The sequence below is a fragment of the Phyllostomus hastatus genome, unplaced genomic scaffold, assembly GCF_019186645.2.
Source record: "Phyllostomus hastatus isolate PE091 unplaced genomic scaffold, TTU_PhHast_1.1 phas_scaffold_129, whole genome shotgun sequence".
NCBI classification, from domain to species: domain Eukaryota; kingdom Metazoa; phylum Chordata; class Mammalia; order Chiroptera; family Phyllostomidae; genus Phyllostomus; species Phyllostomus hastatus.
The window spans coordinates 32,691,725-32,711,412 of record NW_025334009.1 but is presented as its reverse complement, the minus strand read 5'-3'; the positions used below and the strand labels follow the sequence as shown (position 1 = coordinate 32,711,412).

The 19,688-nt window shown below is 34.7% G+C and overlaps 1 protein-coding gene and 1 pseudogene across 5 annotated transcripts in view; one reads left to right on the top strand and one right to left on the bottom strand.

Moving 5' to 3' along the window:
• The window catches only part of STAG1 (stromal antigen 1), a 387,806-nt gene that overhangs the window by 301,681 nt on the left and 66,437 nt on the right, over positions 1–19,688 (top strand). For all 5 annotated transcript variants that reach the window (XM_045856709.1, XM_045856706.1, XM_045856708.1 and 2 more), the window contains 5 exons: positions 9,068–9,160; positions 9,259–9,348; positions 9,505–9,708; positions 10,928–10,998; positions 11,917–12,004. In XM_045856709.1, the coding sequence (XP_045712665.1) occupies positions 9,068–9,160; positions 9,259–9,348; positions 9,505–9,708; positions 10,928–10,998; positions 11,917–12,004 (546 nt within the window). The remainder of the gene's footprint in view (positions 1–9,067; positions 9,161–9,258; positions 9,349–9,504; positions 9,709–10,927; positions 10,999–11,916; positions 12,005–19,688) is intronic.
• On the bottom strand, positions 18,269–19,373 carry LOC123830695 (annotated as a pseudogene).

Here is a 19,688-nt window from a genome sequence, read left to right as displayed (position 1 = left end):
AAGTTACATTAGTGATAAGTCTACAAAAAGGGTTTTAATGTCATTACCTGTCTTAAATACTTGAAAATTTTACAGGTACATGTATTCCTAAAAACTTGATATTTTTGTGAATGATACATGGTGTGGTGCTTCATCTTTATGTTGTCTGTTGTACTCAGGTTCCAAAAATAGGTTCTTTTCTTCCATGCTCCTATACCACCTATACCTGCTTCAGTTCTAGTACTTTTAAGAATTTGCACATTTACCTGGCTGGTGTGGCTCAGTAGTTGAGTGCAGGCCTGTGAATCAAAGGGTCTCCAGTTCGATTCCCAGTCTAGGCCACATGCCTGGGTTGCTGGCCAGGTCCCCAGTAGGGGGCGCACAAGAAGCAACCGCACAATGATACTTGTCTCCCTCTCTCCCTCCTTTCCCATCTCTAAAAAATAAATAAATAATTTCTTTAAAAGAATGTTAATATTTAAGCCCTGGTCGGTGTGACTCACTCGGCTGGAGCATTGTCCCATAACCAAAAGGTTGTGGGGATCAATTCCCAGTCAGGGCACATACCTAGGTTGCGGGTTCTCTTCCTGGTTTGGGTATGTACAATTCCCAATATAGACACGCACAGAAGACAAAAATCAATGCTTCTCTCTCTTGCACTGATGTTTCTCTCTCTCTCACTTCTCTCCCTTCCTCTTTGGAAGCAATAAAAAAAATGTCCTGAGGTGAGGATAAAAAAAAATTTTTTTAAGAATTTTCACATTCTTATCTGTTACAAGTGCAAAAAGACTGTAAAAGCAAACTACCTAGTTTGCAAGCTCTTGCATTTAGCAACTGTGTATAATCTTCAGATAGTTGATTATTTTCTTTGTGCCTTTATTTCCTCATATGTGATATGTAGGCTAATAATGCAGATGTTATTGGTATTATTGATGAATTGAGATAATCACAGGTGGGGAGATTTATGAAGAGGTAGGCAATTTCTCTGCAAAAAAAATGCCAGCATAAAACTGGAAATTTTGTTTAAAACTAAAATTATATCAAGGCTCTGGAAATTCACTAAAGATTTTTTTTAATTGAGAACATTTTTCTTGAAAAACTGCTAAAACTTCTGATAGAAGCAGCAGAAATATAGTCTTCTTACATGGGGTTACAGTGTACACAGACCCCAGAAGTTTGATCAGTGAGATCTATAGTTTTACCAGAATGGTACTGTCTACAAAAACCAATAGCTTCTCTGACAAAGAGGGTAGACCCACTAAGGGAGAAGTGGTGAAAGTCCCCTTTTCAACTAGAAATGAGAAATTTGATAAAACAACTCAGGAAAATCTGTAACTGTGATATTCAGAGGTTATGGTCCCAGTTGGTAAGAACAATGGACCAGCCAAGAATCCAAGAAGTCCTGGAAATGGAAATCCATGAAAGGATTAGCTAAGCTCTCCATACAACCTTGGCTGACTAAGAAACCTGAGAGAACCCAACAGAATAATAAAAGTCAAGCCACCCTAGCTGGTTTGGCTCAGTGGATTGAGCACCAGCCTGTGGACCACGGGATTGCAGGTTTCATTCTTGGTCAGGGCACAAGCTTGGGTTGCTGACTGTGTCCCCAGTTGGGGGCAGGTGAGAGACAACCGATCACGGTAATGTTACTCTCCCACATTGATATTTCTTTCCCTCTATTTCTCCCTCCTTTCCCCTCTTTCTAAAAACAAATAATTTTTTTAAAAAAGTAAGTCAAGCCAAACTTAAGAACTTGCCAAACTTTGAATGTGCTCTCTAACCCTCAAACAAATCAGGTTTATAAATTTGGAGTATTTGAGCACAACCTCTGCCCAAAACATTGACCAATGATCTGTTGAAAAACAAAGCGGAGCCCTGGGAAGACAGGATAAAAAGCATTAAGAAAATTGCAAGCAGAGGCCACACATCATGCGAGACACTAATTACATGGTTTAAGTTAAAGGTTCCCTATTTTAAAAATTAAACCTTAAAAACTAAGTTAAAATTAGTATTTAATATATTATTTAGATATATCAACCTTTTCAGAAAAGTATAGCCATACAAAGAAACAGTAAAAGATGACCATACTCAAGAGGGAAAGCAGACAATAGAAATGGCTTCTTGGTAGGTCCACTTGTTAGATTTAGCAAAGACTTCAGAGCCTTTTTTTTATAAATATGTTCAAATAATCAAAGGAAAATATGTTCAAAGAATTATGGGAAAAAACAAACCCCCCCAAAAATAAGGGATCTCAGTAATGAAAATTCATATGGAAGATCTAAAGTTGAAAAGTAAAACACAAGTTTTTAAAATTCATTACATGGGCTTAATAAGAGATTTGAAATGAGATACAAAGAAACAGTGAACATGAAGGTAGATTCATTCTGGAAAAGGGGGGAAAATGATTGAACATAAATAAAAAGAGCCTCAGAAATGTGTGAAACAGCATAAGTGCACCAGATTTGTATAATAAAGTCTCATGAAGAAAGGAATGAGACATAGAGATGGGAAGCAAAAACATTTGAAGAAATAATTGGTAGAAATTTCACAAATTTAATGAGAAACTTTAATCCACAGATTCAAGAAACTTAACAAAACCAATAGGATAAAAACAAAAGATTCCACCTCTAGACACAGGTTAGTCACACTGTTGAAAACCAAAGCCAAAACTTGAAGTCTGCAACAGAAAACTCAAGTAAAGAGGACAACAATAGGATTAGCAGTTGAGTTCTTTTCAGAAATGGTAGAGGCCAGAGTACACAGAATAACATATTCACTAAAGGACAATAAAATTGCCTACGAAGAATTTTAAGTCCAGTAAAATTACCTTTCAAATATGAAGGCAAAATACAAACATTTCCAGGTAAACAAAGATTGAGAGACATGTTGCTAAAAGACCTGCCATAGAAGAAATACTAACAGAAATCCTCTGTGCTCTCAAGAATAACAGATGGTAACTTTAATTGACAGGAAGGAATGAAGAATACCAAAAATAGTAAATATTATGTGGTAGATGTAAAAAGCAATGTATATTATATATTTTTTCTTTTTTCTTAATTTCTTTAAAGGGATTTGAGATTATTTAAAGCAATGATTATACCACTGTAGTATTATGATTATGTGATATATAGATACGTGATATATGTGAAAACAAATGCACAAAGCAGGGTAAAGGAAATGAAACTGTATTGGAACAAAATTGCTGTATTTTGCTATAATTTTTACAATATTAACTTGGAGTTTATTGTAATAAGTCAAATAAGTATATGCAATCCCTAAAGCAACCACTTATACCTAAAAAGAAACAATCAACAGAGAAATTAAAGATAGTACACTCAAAAAATTTTAGCCCCAAAGGAAGCAGGGATGAAGGAACAAATACAAAAAGGCATTAGAGATACAGATAACTATAGCAAAATGGCTGACAAAAATTAAACCATATCAAAAATTATGTTAAATATGAATACAGCTATAGAAAAGAGTCCAAAAAATGGAGATTAACAAAGCTGTGGAGCTCTGGTCAGTGTGGTCTCTGTTGGAGCATCTCGTTCCATACACCAAAAAGTTGCAGATTTGATTCCCCATCAGGGTACATACCCAGGTTGCGGATTCAGTCACCAGTTGTGACACATAAGAGAAGACAACCAATCGATGGTTCTCACATCAGTGTTTATCTGACTCTCTCTCCCTCCCTCTCTCTCTCTCTCTCTCTCTCTCTCTCTCTCTCTCTCTCTCTTTTTCTCCTTTCCTCTCTCTAAAAGCAGTGAAAAAATGTCCTTGGGTGAGGGTTTAAATTTTTTTTAAAGAAAGGAAAAACACTATGGAGTGTCCAAGATGGAGGCGTAGGTAAACATGTCTTGCTTCCTTGCACAACCACAGCAAAAATTACAGCAAGACTACAAAACAAATATCACCCAGAATTGTCATAAAATTGAGCTGTATGGAAGTCCTACAACCAGGGAATTAAAGAAGACACATTCATCCAGGCAGGTAGCAGGGGCAGAGATGCAGAGACATAGAACCATGATCCCACACCCATGTGTGGTGGATGAAAAACAGGAGGGGTACCCCGAGAGTGAGGGATCCCAACCCCGCCCAAAACCACCCAGCCCAGGATTCCAGTGCCGGGAAGATAAGTCTCTCCAGCTTCTCTCTCTAAACCCAGTGAGGGTTGGGGCGGTGGAAGAAACTGCATGATTCTCAGGAGTCTCCTCCTAAAGGGCCCTCAGTGGACTTAGGACTTATGCAGACTCACTCCCTCTGGGCTTCAGCACTGGGACAGCAACTGGAAGGGCACCAGTGACATAGGAGAAATTGCAGTGTTTGCAGTCAGGGGGAAGGCCAGGGAGAGCTTCCTCCCTGACAGAACTCCAGAGGCCAGGTAGTGAGTGGCATTGTCTTCTTTCTGGGTCCTCTCACACAAAGACACACAGTGGTAACACTTTATCAGAGACTCCATTAACTTGGTTCACGGGATTGCCTTGCCCCTGACCTACGGCTCCACCCCATCCAACTTGGCAGTGTGCTTTTCTACAATAGGCCATGCTTTTAAGGGAGCCAAAGCAGCTGTACCTAATACATAGAAACAAACACAGGGAGGCTGCCAGTATGAGAAGACAAAGAAATATGGCTCAAATGCAAGAACAAAACAAAACTCCAGAAAAAGAAACTAAATGAAATGGAGGCAAGCAACCTATCAGATAGCAGAATTCAAAACACTGGTTATCAAGATGATCCAAGAACTCATTGGGTATTTCAGTAGCATAAAAAAAGACCCAGGCAGAAATGAAGGTTGCAGTAAGTGAAATAAAGAAAATTTTACAGAGAACCAATAGTACAGTGGATGAAACCAAGAATTTAATCAATGATTTGGAACATAAGAGGAAAAAAGCAACCAATCAGAACAGCAAGAAGAAAAAAAGTTGATAGGCTATGGAGCCTCTGGGACAACTTCTTCAAGAGGTCTAACTTTGAATCATAGCGGTGCCAGAAGGAGAAGAGAAAGAGCAAGAAATTGAAAACTTACTTGAAAAAATAATGAAAGAAAACTTCCCTAATTTGGTGAAGGAAATAGAGGTCCAGGTCCAGGAACCACAGAGTCCCAAACAAAATGGACTCAAAGAGGAACACACCAACACACATCATAATTAAAATGTCAAAGTATAAAGATAAGGAAACAATCTTAAAGGCAGCAAGAAAAAAAAGCATTTAGTTACCTACAGGGGAGTTCCCATAAAACTGCCAGCTGATTTCTCATAAACTTGGCAGGCTAGAAGGGACTGGCAAGAAATATTCAAAGTGTTGAAAAGCAAGGACCTACAACAAAGATTACTCTATCCAGTAAAGCTATCATTTAGAATTGAAAGACAGACAAAGTGCTTCCCAGACAAGGTAAAGCTAAAGGAGTTCATCATCACCAAGCCATTATTATATGGCATGTTAAAGGGACTTATTTAAGAAAAATATCAAATCTATGAACATTAAAATGGCAAAAAGTATATACCTATCAACAGTTGAATCTAAAAAACAAACTAAGCAAACAAGTTGAACAGAAATGGAATCATAGGTATGGAGAGCATTTGGAGGGTTATCAGTTGGAAAGGAGAAGGTGGAGAATGGGGGGAAAGGTGCAGGAATTAAGAAGTACAAATTAATAGGTACAAAATAGATGGAGATTAAGAACAGTACAGGAAATGGAATAGCCAAAGAACTTACATGCATGACCCATGGGCATGAACTAAAGGGAGTGGTGGGGTGAAGGGGGTGCCATAGGGAATGCAGGGTACCAGGTAGAGGAGGGCAAAGTGAGAAAAATTGGGATAACTGTAATAGCATAATCCATAAAATATATTTTTAAAAAGAAGTTGTTGAATTTTGTTGGAGACTGTAAATTTTATTATTCTTAAGTCTTCCTCTGTTAAAGTTAACACTTAAATGTTTATGGTTGGAAAGAGATATCAAGAATTTGCCTTAAAATCCTACAGGGGGGAAAACTTTAGGGGAATTGGTGAAACAATAACGGCAGAATAAGTAGTTTTCAAATTTTCCAAAGTGTAAAGGTAAACAATATATATTGTTTCAAGTTTGAAAGACTCTTCCAGGTAATTTCTTGTCCTTTTGACATGTCTTATTTTTGGAGCACTTTCTTGCTGTCTTCTAAAGCAGGATGCCCAGGTTTATATACTACCTTTACTATTTATATTGTCTGTAGCTATGTAAAAAATTTCTTTAAAACTTCGAGGCTTAAAACAACCTTTCATTATCTCGTAGTTTGTGTAGGTCAGAAACTGGGGAGTGGCTTAGCTGTTCTTTTGGTTTAGGGTCTCATAGGATTGCAGTTACGACGTTAGCCAAGGCTTTTAGCCTCTAAAGGCTTGACTGTTAGTTTACTACTTCATAATGACTCACTCACATGGCTGGCAAGTTAGTGTTGATTGTCAGTGGAAGCCTGAGATTCTCACCAGATAGACCTATTGGTAGTACTGTTTGAGTGAACTCATGACACGGCTGCTTGCCTCCCCCAAAGTGAATGATGGAAGAGACAGGAAAGCAGGACAAATGATCTGAAAGAGAGTGAGGTGTACAATTCTGTCTTTTATTACCAAGCCCTCAAAAGTCACACAGCATCATTCCCACAATATTCTATTGGTTACACATGTCGGCATTATTCATCATGGAAAGAGACTCTAGAAGGGCATAAATACTTGGAGGCAGAGATCATTGGGAGTCACCTTGAAGACTCATTCTAGCACAGGAATCTCCAACTAGCCCTGGTTCCTTTCAATAGAGCAGTGGTAAAAAAAAAAAAATTAAACTTACTGACTTTTAGAGAGAAAAAAAAATCATTTTGTCCCACTTATTTATGCATTCATTGGTTGCTTCTTGTATTGCCATGACCAGGATTCAACCCACAGCCTTAGCATATCAAGATGATGCTCTAACCAAGTCAGCTACCCAGCCAGAAGTAGAGCAGTACTTAGGGATCAAAATCTCTGCCCTGGGTGACTCAGTTGGTTGGACCCTCCTCCTGATACACCAAGGTTGCAGGTTCGATCCCCAGTCAGGGTACTTAAAAGAAGCAACCAATGAATGCATAAACAAGTGGAGCAACAAAATTGATGTTTCTCCCCCCCCCACCCAAACTCTTTCTCTCTCTCCCTCATTCCCTCTTTCTCCCTCCCCTTTCCTCTGTCTAAAAATCAATCTATCAGTAAAAATAAAGATCAGAATCTTGGCACTACATGTACTCATTGCCAATTTGTTGCCATTTCTGCCAGGCACATTTTGTAGACAGAGCTAAGAAATATATATCTCTTTATATAAAAGTATATGCAATTAAATACATTATATTGATATTTCTGATAAAATTTAGGATAACAGGGTTTTTGTCTTCTTGATTTTGTTTTTGTTTTTTTTCCTTTTTTGGACAATTTATAAAACATAGTTAAAAAGTCAAAACCATGGGAAAGTACGTATTCAGACAAGTCTTTCTAATATATACCTCATTTTTGCCAATAATGTTTTTGTTTGTTTCAGTATGTCAGTTTGCAAATGTAGATAATCACAAGCACAAATACAGATACTGGATTCTTATTCTTGATACTCCTCCCTCTGAATCTTTTACAAAAGATAGCATTTTTTTATACATTGTTCTTTAACTTATTTTTTCATTTAATAATGTATCTTGGATACCACTTCATTAATTTTATTTGGAGGTCTTCAGCCTCTTGTAGCTGTGGAGTATCCATTATGTGGATACACTGTTGAGAGTCTTTTGTGTTGTTACCAGTCTTTTGCTATTAGAAATAATTTGTAGTAAATAATTTTGTATCGTTTTATAACGGGTCCCACCGTTGTACCGGGTGTGTTGGTGTTGGGAAATGGCTAGAAGTGGGATCACCAACTCAAAAGAACAATATATACCCAATTTTGTTAGATATCAGCAAATTCCTCCTTCATAGACTTCATGTTCTTTCTGTTATGGCATTAGAGATATTGTGAAGATTGAATGAATTCCTGACCTAATGATTGTTCAAAGATAGATATTTTTCTAATATCAGCATCTTAGATATTTCATGCATTGTCACATAAATTTTAAGACTTCTCAATGTCCTGAATATATTCTTAGAAATATATTCTACTTTATATATAATCTCTTTGTTTTATATAGAACTAAATATAATATTTGGTAGATTACTCCAAAGTTATTATTTTATTTGTATAAGAAGTTGAAAAACAAAGTCCCAGGAGGCCCTATTATTTCCTTCACATATTCTCAAACATTGGGGTTTACATTTATAAAGTGACTATTTATGTTGGAATATTTCTGGTCTATAAAACCATTCAACATCATAGTGGTAAATCCCTTCACGATAATAACAAAATACAGAATACTTTGGAGAAATGATTATCTCAACTAAGCTTGCATTTTAATATTTTATTTTTAGAACTTCCTATGATTTAACTAGTTGAATAGAGACTAAAATGATGGGCATCATCAGCTTGAATTTGTTCAGTGACCACAAGCTATACCCCTCTGTCTTAATTATTGTATAACAGACTTGTGAGCTTTGTTACAAAGAGAACCAAATGTAAATGATTCCAGAGATGTTGCTAGTATATGCTCTAAAAATAAGTGAGAATGTATTGCCTGCTGATTGTATTTAAAAAAACATTAATTCCTAAGTATTTTTAGAAAAGTGTGTTTAACATAGGGGGACATCACATATATCAAGATTAAAACTTTGTTTTAATTGTTCTACAAAACTTATTTCTCCTTTGGTTCCAATATTCTGTTTATAACTGTAGTTTAATAGAAATGTTCATTTTTGCTTTTATTTTAATAAGTATTAATGTATCTAAACTTTAATGATTCTTAAGTAAGTAGCTATTTAAGTAGTAGTGCATGCATGTTAACTAGAAATTTGCATAAAACTAAATGTCTTTATTTTGGTAAATAGTCTGTTAAGCCCCTCTTAAAATTTTCAGTTACATTATCTATCAGTACTTCATCATTCTGTGTAATGTTCTAGATTTATAAATTAGTTCATAACACTCTTATTCTTTGCCCATTTAAATTTATTTCTAGGTGCTAACTGCCAAAGAAAGAAAAACTCAAATAGATGATAGAAACAAATTGACTGAGCATTTTATTATCACACTTCCTATGTTGTTATCAAAGGTATAGTTTTATTTATATTTTGATAATACATCACTGAGTTTGCTTATTATACTCTTCTATTAAAGTAGTTATGTCTTTTTTTTTTCTGCCCTTTCTAGTATTCTGCAGATGCAGAGAAGGTAGCAAATCTGCTACAAATCCCACAGTATTTTGATCTAGAAATTTATAGCACTGGTAGAATGGAAAAGGTAAGACACCATGAAATTGAAATGCCACTATTGTTTTATTACCTGGATTATTTTCATTTTATATGAGCAGATAGGCTTATTTGTTATTTGACAGATGCTTATTTTTGTTTTTTGTTATTAGTCTAAATATCATAGTTTTTCTTCTTTCCTCCTCAGCATCTGGATGCTCTATTAAAACAGATTAAGTTTGTTGTGGAGAAACATGTAGAATCAGATGTTCTAGAAGCCTGCAGTAAGACCTATAGCATTCTATGCAGTGAAGAGTATACCATCCAGAACAGAGTTGACATAGCTCGAAGCCAGTTGATTGATGAATTTGTAGATCGATTTAATCATTCTGTGGAAGATCTATTGCAAGAGGTAGGTTTTAAAGTTAATGTATACATATAATAATTTTGGCTGCCCTGGCTGGCGTAGCTCAGTGGATTGAGCACGGGCTGGGAACCAAAGTGTCCCAGGTTCGATTCCCAGCCAGGGTACATGCCTGGGTTGCAGGCCATAACCCCCAGCAACTGCACATTGATGTTTCTCTCTCTCTCTCTCTCTCTCTCTCTCTCTATCTCTATCTCTATCTCTATCTCTATCTCTATCTCTATCTCTCTATCTCCCTCCCTTCCCTTTCTAAAAATAAGTAAATAAAATCTTTAAAAAGTAATAATAATAATAATTTTAGCTAATAATTATTCAAGGTAGCTGAGTATGTAAATTATTTCCATTTTAAAATAAAATTTGGTAGAATTCTCTGAACTTTTCAGAACTTAGCAGCATTGTTGGAATTGTTTATTCTTTAAAGATCAACCTTGGGTTTACTTTGTTTTTATTTAAAAGATTTGTTTCATACAAGCTAGATTTTATTTTTTGTCTTTTAATAAATACTTTTTCAATTTTCCATTTCTGGAACCTAATTTATATTTTAATTTACTAAATTAGTGTGTACTAATGAATAGCACGTAAAAATTATATGCTTATAAAGGATGGCTGGTTATCATTGGTGTGCCCAAGAAAATAGCAGGCATGTCCAACTTTGTAATTATTTCTGATTCTTACATCCAGTCCTCTCTTTCCAATCTATATAAGGCAGTCTTGAACCCTCACAGCTTCTATGATCTGAGGTCTAGGCTGCTGTGATCTTCTTAATCCATGTAATTGATTTTTCCCTACTTTTAATTTTAAGTTTAAAAAAATTTTTAGCCATTTTGAATTTTCACTCTGATTTTTTTGAAACTACATAATTGACAATCAGTAAAATCTTTGAAATAAATGTTAAATTTTTAACATTCATACATATCCTTTCTTTCATGCAATAAATTAAGGAATTTATCCTAAAATATTAATCAGAAAGTAGACAAAGTCATGTTTATGACATTGTTTAAAATGCAAAATTTGGTTATTTCTCAGTATTTGGATTATGGGTTTTTTTTTGTTTTTTGCATTATTTGTATTTTGTTATTTACCAACAGTGAATATATACTACTTATATAATAATAAAGACAATTTTTATTTAGGCAATAAGTGTTAGATACTTTCATGTGAATTAGAGGATGAGTAAAATGATAATGATGTCTGCTTTTACTTACAGGGAGAAGAAGCTGATGATGATGATATTTACAATGTTCTTTCTACATTAAAACGGTTAACCTCTTTTCACAAGTATGTGATTTTATTTAAAGTAGATTCAATGAATAACATAAATTAGCCAACATAAAATAAACTGTCATAATGTGAGTTTCATAGGCACAATTTTCAATTAATAGCTTTTAAAACTTCTAGTAAATAAGAAATAATGTTTTGGAGAAAACCATTAAAGTTATTTCCGTGAACTTTTATTTCTGAATTGTTCTTATTTGTTTATGTAGACAGTTGAATTTGAATAAGGTTGAAGGAAATAAGGTTCCAGGCTGAAGGAAATAAGTATCATTTTCAAATGGCAGTTTGCATGTTCTGTGTAGTAAGACATGCTTCTCCATAAAGAAAGGAAAAGAGAGAACTTTCATTACCAAAAGAATGTTTAGGTGTAGCCCTTACATTAGTGAATACTTAAGATTTCAAAACATTGTCTAAAATCTAAGCCCTTTTCTTTATAATACACGTACATATTTTAGAATTTCATGGAGAAACAAATTTTTTTCAAAAAAAATTTAGATGTATGAAAATAAAAGTTGACAGCCAGTTATCTACTATATTTTGATATTGTGAATGGATTTTAAAATACCTTTACTTAAATGCATTTTAAAATATACTAGAAAGGTAGGTTACCCATCTATGGAATATGAGCTTAGGTTGACTAGGTTGTAGTAATCTTCACTTAAATTGTGAAGTTTTATTATTGATTTCTTTTAATGAATTCCTAACATCAGTTTGAGTTCTCTCTACCCCTTTCTCTACCCCTCTTATTCTGCTTTTCCTTTCTTCCTTCCTAAGTATGAGCCTTTGAATCTTTCTTTTATGAATCTTTTTCAACCCTCCAAGAAAATAAAGTTATTTTACTTTCCCAATCACTGAAACTGAGTTCAAATTTAAAGTTTTCTTCACTCTAGAATAAAGTTAATACATTTCTGTTTATTTTAGCGCTCATGATCTCACAAAATGGGATTTGTTTGGTAATTGCTACAGATTATTGAAGACAGGAATTGAACATGGAGCTATGCCAGAACAGGTGGGAGCTTATTAATATTCCTTCTCTCTCATTTCAGAAATCTAAACTTTCTTGAGATCCTACAGGATTATCAAAAGCCTTTCACAGAAAGTAGTTGATAATTTTTTAATATAGCCACCTCCTTTGAGAATTATCACTATATTGATTAAATGTTACTGATAATATTGTTGTATCTTCAGGTTTGAGCAGAAAAATATAGAAAACCTTTGCTATAATATTCTTAAAATTTTAATGTATGATAAACAATATTACTTTTTCAGGAAAAATATCGCTATAGTAGCAGTTTCAAAACTTGATTAATTTAGTTTAATGAAAGTTTCTGATCATGGCTATATTCCAGGTACTATTCTAGATATTGATTATAGGAAGCCTTAGGTATTGCTTAATTTTTGTAGTAGAACCATACACAGTTAAGTAATTTTGGGGACTTTTACTAGATTGTAGAACTTTTTATTACTATGCATTATAATTAATATTAATTAACAGTAACAACCTGCTCTTAAGAATTAAGATATATTTTGTACACAGCTGACATCCATTTATGTAAACCAAAATACCAACCCCATAGTTAAGTATAGGTAGTATTTAGGAATGATCTAATCCATTCCCTATGGGTAAAATAGAACACTTAGATGACACTTAATTATGCTAAAGCAATAAGAATTTCAATAGATATAACAAAATTATATTGTATTAAAAGTTAATCATAGCCATGGCAGGTGTGACTTAGTGGACTGAGCACTGGCCTGCAGACCAAATGGTTGCCAGTTCAATTCCCATAGGGCACATGCCTGAGTTGCAGGCCAGATCCTCATTTGGGGTGTGCGAGAGGCTGTTTTGCAGCCAATTGCTGTTTTTCTCCCTCTTTTTCCCTTCTTTTCCCTCTCTCTAAAAATCAATAAAGTAAAATAAATATTTAAAAAATAAAGTTAATCACAGAAGCTCTGGCTGGTTTAGCTCATTTGGTTGGAGTGTTGTTCCATAAACAAAGATCATAGGTTCAATTCCTGGTCAGCAGGACACATGCCTATGTTGTAGGTTCAGATCCTGATCAGTGAGCATGCATGAGGCAACCAGTTGATGTTTCTCTCTCTCTGGAATGGGGGGGGGGGGGTTAATCATATAAACAATGCTTCATTATTGCTATGATTAATTTTTTCAAGTTGCCTAACATGTTTTTCTTTTTTACCTGTACATAATGTAAATAACTTCTCTATAACAAATATCCTTGATTATGTTAGGTATTTTTATTTGTTTTGTGGAAAGAGAGGAAATATTCAACCCTATTATTGTTTTGTTTTGTTTTTTAATTTATTGCTGACTCTTGAACTTCTATTCTCTCTTCATCTCACATTTTTTAATGGCCTAATTACAGTTCATGGATATCCTCAAAGTTGAAAGTGAATGATAGAGTTAAGATGTTACTTTTTGTTTTTCTCATTTTCCTCAAGCAGAGAATAAGAATGGCACAACTCTGTTTCCTTTGGTTATTATAACTATATCTAAATTTATATTTTAATTCACTACAAGATCATTTATTGTCTGAGAACTGATTTGTGACAGTCTCATAGTTTTGTCTTCTGTGGTTATTTAAGTTTTCTATTATGTTTCACTGCATATATATTATTTTCTCCATTTTATTTCAGTTTCTTTAAATCAGAGAACATACTTAAGTCACATTTCCTTTAACTTTGTTAACTTCTTAGACACATTTTTTTAATTTAAGTATACCGAGCATACAATCTTATATTGATTATATTCTGTATTAAACTTTTTTTATTTATTGATTTTAGAGAGAGAGGAATGAGGAAAGAGAGAAGCATCAGTTATTTTACTTGCTTATGCATTCATCAGTTGATTCTTGTATGTGTCCTGATCCAGAATTGAACCCACAACCTTGGTGTATTGTGAAGACACTCTAACCAACTGAGCTATCCCTCCACAGTCATTGGTTATATTTATTTCAGTTTTGCAATATAGTGATTTGATATTTTTTAAACCTTGTTATGTGATCACCGCACTAATTCTAGAAATCATCTGTCACTATATAAATTTATCACAACATTATTGACTATATATCCCTCTTCCCCTTTTTACCCATTCCCCCTCTCCTTTCCCCTTCTGGTAACCATCCCTTTGGTCATTATTTCTGTGAGTCTGTTTTTGTTTGTTTTGTTTTTTGATTCCACATGTAAGTGAAACCATATGGTATTTGTCTTTCTTTGCCTGACTTCCCTTAGCATAGTACCCTCTAGATGCATTCAGATTGTCACAAATGACAAGATATCATTTATTTTTATTGCTGCATAATTGCCCAAAACACATATATACCATATCTTCTTTATCTGTTCATCCATCAGTGGACACCTGGATTGCTTCCATATCTTCATTATTGTAAATAATGCTGCAGTAAACATAGAGGTACATATGTCTTTTCAAACTAGTGTTCTCATTTTCTTTGCATAAATACCCAGAAGTGGAATTGCTGGGTCTTATGGTATATCTGTTTTTAGTTTTTTTGAGAAATCTCCATACTCTTTTCCTTAGGGGCTGTATCAGTTTACATTCCCACCAACAGTGTACCAGGGTTCCCTTTTCTCAGCATCCTCACCAGTGTGTGTTATTTGTTGACATTTTGATAATAGTATTCTAACTTGTGTGAGGTGGAATCTCATTGTGGTTGTGATTTAAATTCTTCTGATTAATTACATTGAACATCTTTTAATATGTCTGTTGGCCATCTGTATGTCTTCTTTGGAGAAATGTCTTCATGTCCTTTTCCCTTTTTTTCATTCAGATTATTTTCATTGCTGTTACTGAGTTCTTTGAGTTTCTTGTGTATTTTGGATATCGACCAGTATATCATTTGTGAATATATTCTCCCAGTCAGTGGATTGCTTTTTTGTTCTGTTGAAGGTTTCCTGAGCTGCGCAGAAGCTTTTAGTTTGATATAATCCCGTTTGTTTATTTTTTTTTCTTTTGTTTCCCTTGTTCTTAGGAGACATGTCCACAAAGATATTACTCAGGCTGATGTCAGTTTACTTCCTGTGTTTTCTTCTAGGAGTTTTATGGTTTCAGGCCTTATATTCAAGTCTTTAACCCATTTTGAGTTTTTTATATATGGTGTAAGAGAGTGATCCATTTTCTTTTCTTTTCTTTTTCTTTATTTTGGGGGGTGGAGTGGGGGCATGTATCTGTCCAGTTTTCCCAATACCACCTGTTGAAGAGACTGTCATCACTTCAGGATATATTGTTACCTCTTTTGTTCATTATTAGAGTATAGGAACATGACAGATTTCTGTGTATTCATTTTGTATTCTGGTATTTTACTGAATTTCACCAACTCTTTTAATTTTTTGGCGGATTCTTTAGGGTTTTTTATATATAGTACCATGTCATCTGCAAATAATGACAGTTCTACTTTTTTCTTTCCTATTTGGATGTCTTTCATATCTTTTTCTTGCCTGATTGCTGTTACTAGTACTTCCAGGACTTAGTTGATCAATAGTGGAAAAAGTGGGCATCCTTGTCTTGTTCTTGATCTTACAGGAAAAGCTTTCAGCTTTTCACCACTAAGGATGATGTTACTTGTGGGCTTATCATATACATATATCCTTTATCAAGTTGAGGAAAGATCCTTCTATGCCCACTTTGTTGAGAGTATTTTCCATAAACATACATTGGATGTTGTCAAATGCTTTTTTCTCCATGTATTGAGATACTGATGTGATGAATCACATTAATTGTTTTGCAGATGTTTCTCTACCTTTGCATCCCTGGTATAAATCCCACTTGATCATGATGCATTAAAAAATCCTTTTCATGTACTGTTGTATTGGTTTGCTAGTATTTGTTGAGAATTTTGGCATCAGTGTTCTTCTAGGATATTGGCCTATGCTTATCTTTCTTTGTAGCATCTCTGTCTGGTTTTGGTATCAGTAATGCTGGCCTCACAGAAGGAGTTTAGAAGTATTATTTTTTCTTCATTGTTTTGGAATAGTTTGAGAAAGATGGGTACTAATTCTTAGTTAAATATTTAGTAAAATTTACCTGTGAAGCCATCTGGTCCTGGGCTTTTGTATGTTCAGAGTTTTTTTATTACTGCTTTAACTTCTTTGCTAGTAGTTAATCTGTTCAGATTTATTGTTTCTTCCTGGTTTAGTCTTGGAAGGTTTTAAGTTTCTAAACATTTATTCTTGTCTTCTAGATTCTTAAACTTTAATCACTTATATGAGATTTGAGTTCATCATTACTTGATTGTACTTTTATTCATTTTAGCAATTAGAAATTGTTTAGCATTTAGCAACTCTTAGAAACATCTCTTTAGAAATCCAGTATTGAAAATCCCAAAACTGCTCTGGCTAGGTGGTTCAGTTGGTTGGAGTATCGTCTGATGTGCCAGGGTTACAAGTTTGATCCCCAATTGGGGAGCACGTACAGGAGACAACCAGTGAACTTGTGAATAAGTGGAACAGCATCAATATTTCTCTCTCTCAAATCAGTATATTTTTTAAAAATTTAAGAAAACCCAAAAACCATATTCAACCAGTTCTTCATGAGGACCATGCACACTCACATTTGTATATGCTAGCTCTGTACTTCTGATTAGAATTCAGAAAATAGAGCAAGGATATCAAGGAACTACCAAAATGTTTGCTATTGTGAACCCTCGCTTGTGCTTAACATCTTTAGGATACCTTAAAAGTTACTGTATAGCTATTTGGGGGAACTATATCACTGTATTTTCCACATACTTGACTATTTGTTTTTTATGATAACCAATTCAAGTAGAAATTTCTGAGCCTCATTCTTTGAGGTTAACTGAATTTTTCTTCTTCTTCCAGTGATCTATCCTTTCTCATGCCAGTAGTTTCAGCTGTTATAGCTTTAGAATATATAAGACCAAAATTTATTGATGATGAAAATAATAGAGAATTAAATGACTTGTCTAAGGTAACATAGCCTCTTTATAACCACTCAAACCAAGCACTTAAATTCTTTCTAGTGTATCTTCATCTTTTCTCCTAATCTACAACTATTGCTTATAATATATCCCATGCCTTTGGTTTCTTCCCCATGTCAAACTCTTAATTTCTGTAAGTTTGTATTTTCCAAATATCTTTTGTATTGTTTCAGTGGAAATAGTGGGGAGAGATTAGATGCTAATATGTAATCTGTCATGATGAACTGGAAAGCAATACATTTCTTTAGCTTGAACATGATATGGAGGTTGAGTTTAACAGTCAGGTTATTGCTTATTGTATAAATAATAAATTAATGCTTTCTTAGAAGACTACACACATAGTTCCTTGACTGTGCCTAGAAATTATTTCTAGTACCTATTTCTGACTATTCTTTGGACATGCAAATTAAAAACCTTTTGCATTTTCTCCCCACCCCTTACACATACACACACGTGTCCAATTTATGACCTTTCTAGTCATGTTTGACCGAAAATGTATTTCAGTGTCAGATCCTAAAGATTTAAGGGCTTATTAGAAGTAGTTCTTAAAATCAGAAAACTTTTGATTTTTATAAATTGTACCTCCTGCATCTCTTCTTGTCATTATTTTTCAAGCCCTTCTACCATTTACCTAGTTGAATTCCTCATATTTTTTCTTGTGAATTACAGTAGTACTTGCCTGTTTTGTCTAAGTAACCTCAGTTTCACTCTGTCCAGTCTAGGCTCTGTTACAGTAATTGGTAACCACATACATGAGATTACCTTATGAAGTTTGTTATTTTTTTTTTAATACTGACATATTCTAAAGTACCACTGTGAGACTAAATTGGTATCATCCATTTAGAAGTTTGTTACTCTCTATCAAAATTAAAATGGACATACCCTTCATTTAAGTGTTTGTAGCTCTAGGAATTTAGACTGCAGATATATACTTGGACATGTGTACAAAGATGTAGGTATGAAGATGTTCATGTTAGCATTTTTTATAAAAACTTAAGACATGAAATAATTTAAATGTTCATCAATAGAGGACTGGTTAGATATGATAGTATAGTTTTAATTCTGTGCAGTGCTGTGTAGCTATAAAAATAATGAGTTTTATATTATTCATGCTATAATATTCCATGTGAGAATAAATGTTATGAAAAAGGTAAGGAGCAGAATGGTATATGAACATAAAAGTATGATACGATCTATGTACGTGTTCTTTTAGTTGGCATATTATTTCTGGGGTGATACCTAAGAAACTGCTATCAGTGGCTAAGGTCAAAACTAGAGATCTGTTGTTAGAGAACAATAAACTATGGCATGCCTTCATTTATCACACACTTGATATCTCTATGTTTGCCAGTCTGACCTATATGAGAGGTGATGACTGTGGTTTGTACGTCAGGAGTAGCTATTAGCTTTTGAAATCCACAAAATGCTTCAGCCAGTTGTACATACCTACACATGAAAAGGTCTTTTTCTCATGCATTAAAACTGCATGGTCCTTTTGATCTAAAACAATGATAATATCTCTCCTGGCTCCAGTCCTGGTTCTTGGTGTCCTTCACCAAGGAATGTTACCTTCTGCCCTTCTTTCATACATTTGTCAATATGAACTTCTAGAATCTTTTCTGAAACTGTCTTCCTTCCATTGTAGCTTTTACATCTTATGTTTTGGACTGACCCATTCCCCATGACACTGGCATGTCTATGCACACAGACTGAATTTGCCAAACCATTCCAGGTTTTATCTGATGAATTTTTTTTTTGCATCCTAGTACTTCAGCAATTGGGATAGTACTCTACAGCTCCTTTCTCACCATCTTGGCCTTCACATTTGTCACAAATCACATTCTTTTACAGAGTTAGTGTTCTCATTATACCATTTTATAAATCTTCTAAGGTTACTGAAAGCAGATGTACAACATTTTTACCTCTTCTCTCTGCATCCTTCTTCCTCCTCCAAAAAATAAAAACAGAAAAAAGATGTCCGTGGGTGCCCTGGCTGACTAGCTCAGTTGGTTAGAGCATCGTCCTGATATGCCAGGTTGCAGGTTCCATCCCTGGTCAGGGCATATTACAGGACTCAAGCAATGAATGCATAAAATGGGGAGAGCAGCAAGGCAATGTCTGCCTGTCTGTCTGCCTGTCTGTCTGTCTCTCTTTCAATTAAAAAAAAGTCTTTTAAAATGTCCATAGATGAGGCACCTGCTGCATCTTTTTTAATGGCCTGTTCCTCCCCTTTGTCACATAATTCCCTTTGCATCAGAGAGCAGTTAGTAAGCTTGATAAATCAGTCTAAATTACTTTATTTGCATTCTTATGAGGGTGGTACTTCAGGCCAGCTTCCTGTAAGCCTTTTCCAACTTCTGGTGGCTTTGGGTTTGACCCCCAAAATATAATGCTTTCTTTCACCATTTTCGTCAGTCGGTGAGCAAGACAAGACTGGTGTGGGATCAGGAAGGAGGAGTGCATTCCTATGTGCAGCTCAGGCTGCCACTGCTCCTCCACCTCTCACCCAGTGTCGTGCAAAGTTCCTTGATCAGTTGGTTTTCGACCAAAGTGCCAAGACAGTTCTTTGGAGAAAAGGTCATCTTTTCAATAGTTGGTGCTGAAATAGTTGGGTAACCATATGCAAAGAAAATGAATTTCAATCCATACTTTACACCATTTATAAAAGTGTACTCAAAATAGACCTGGCTGTTGTGGCTCAATGGATTGAGCACCAACCTG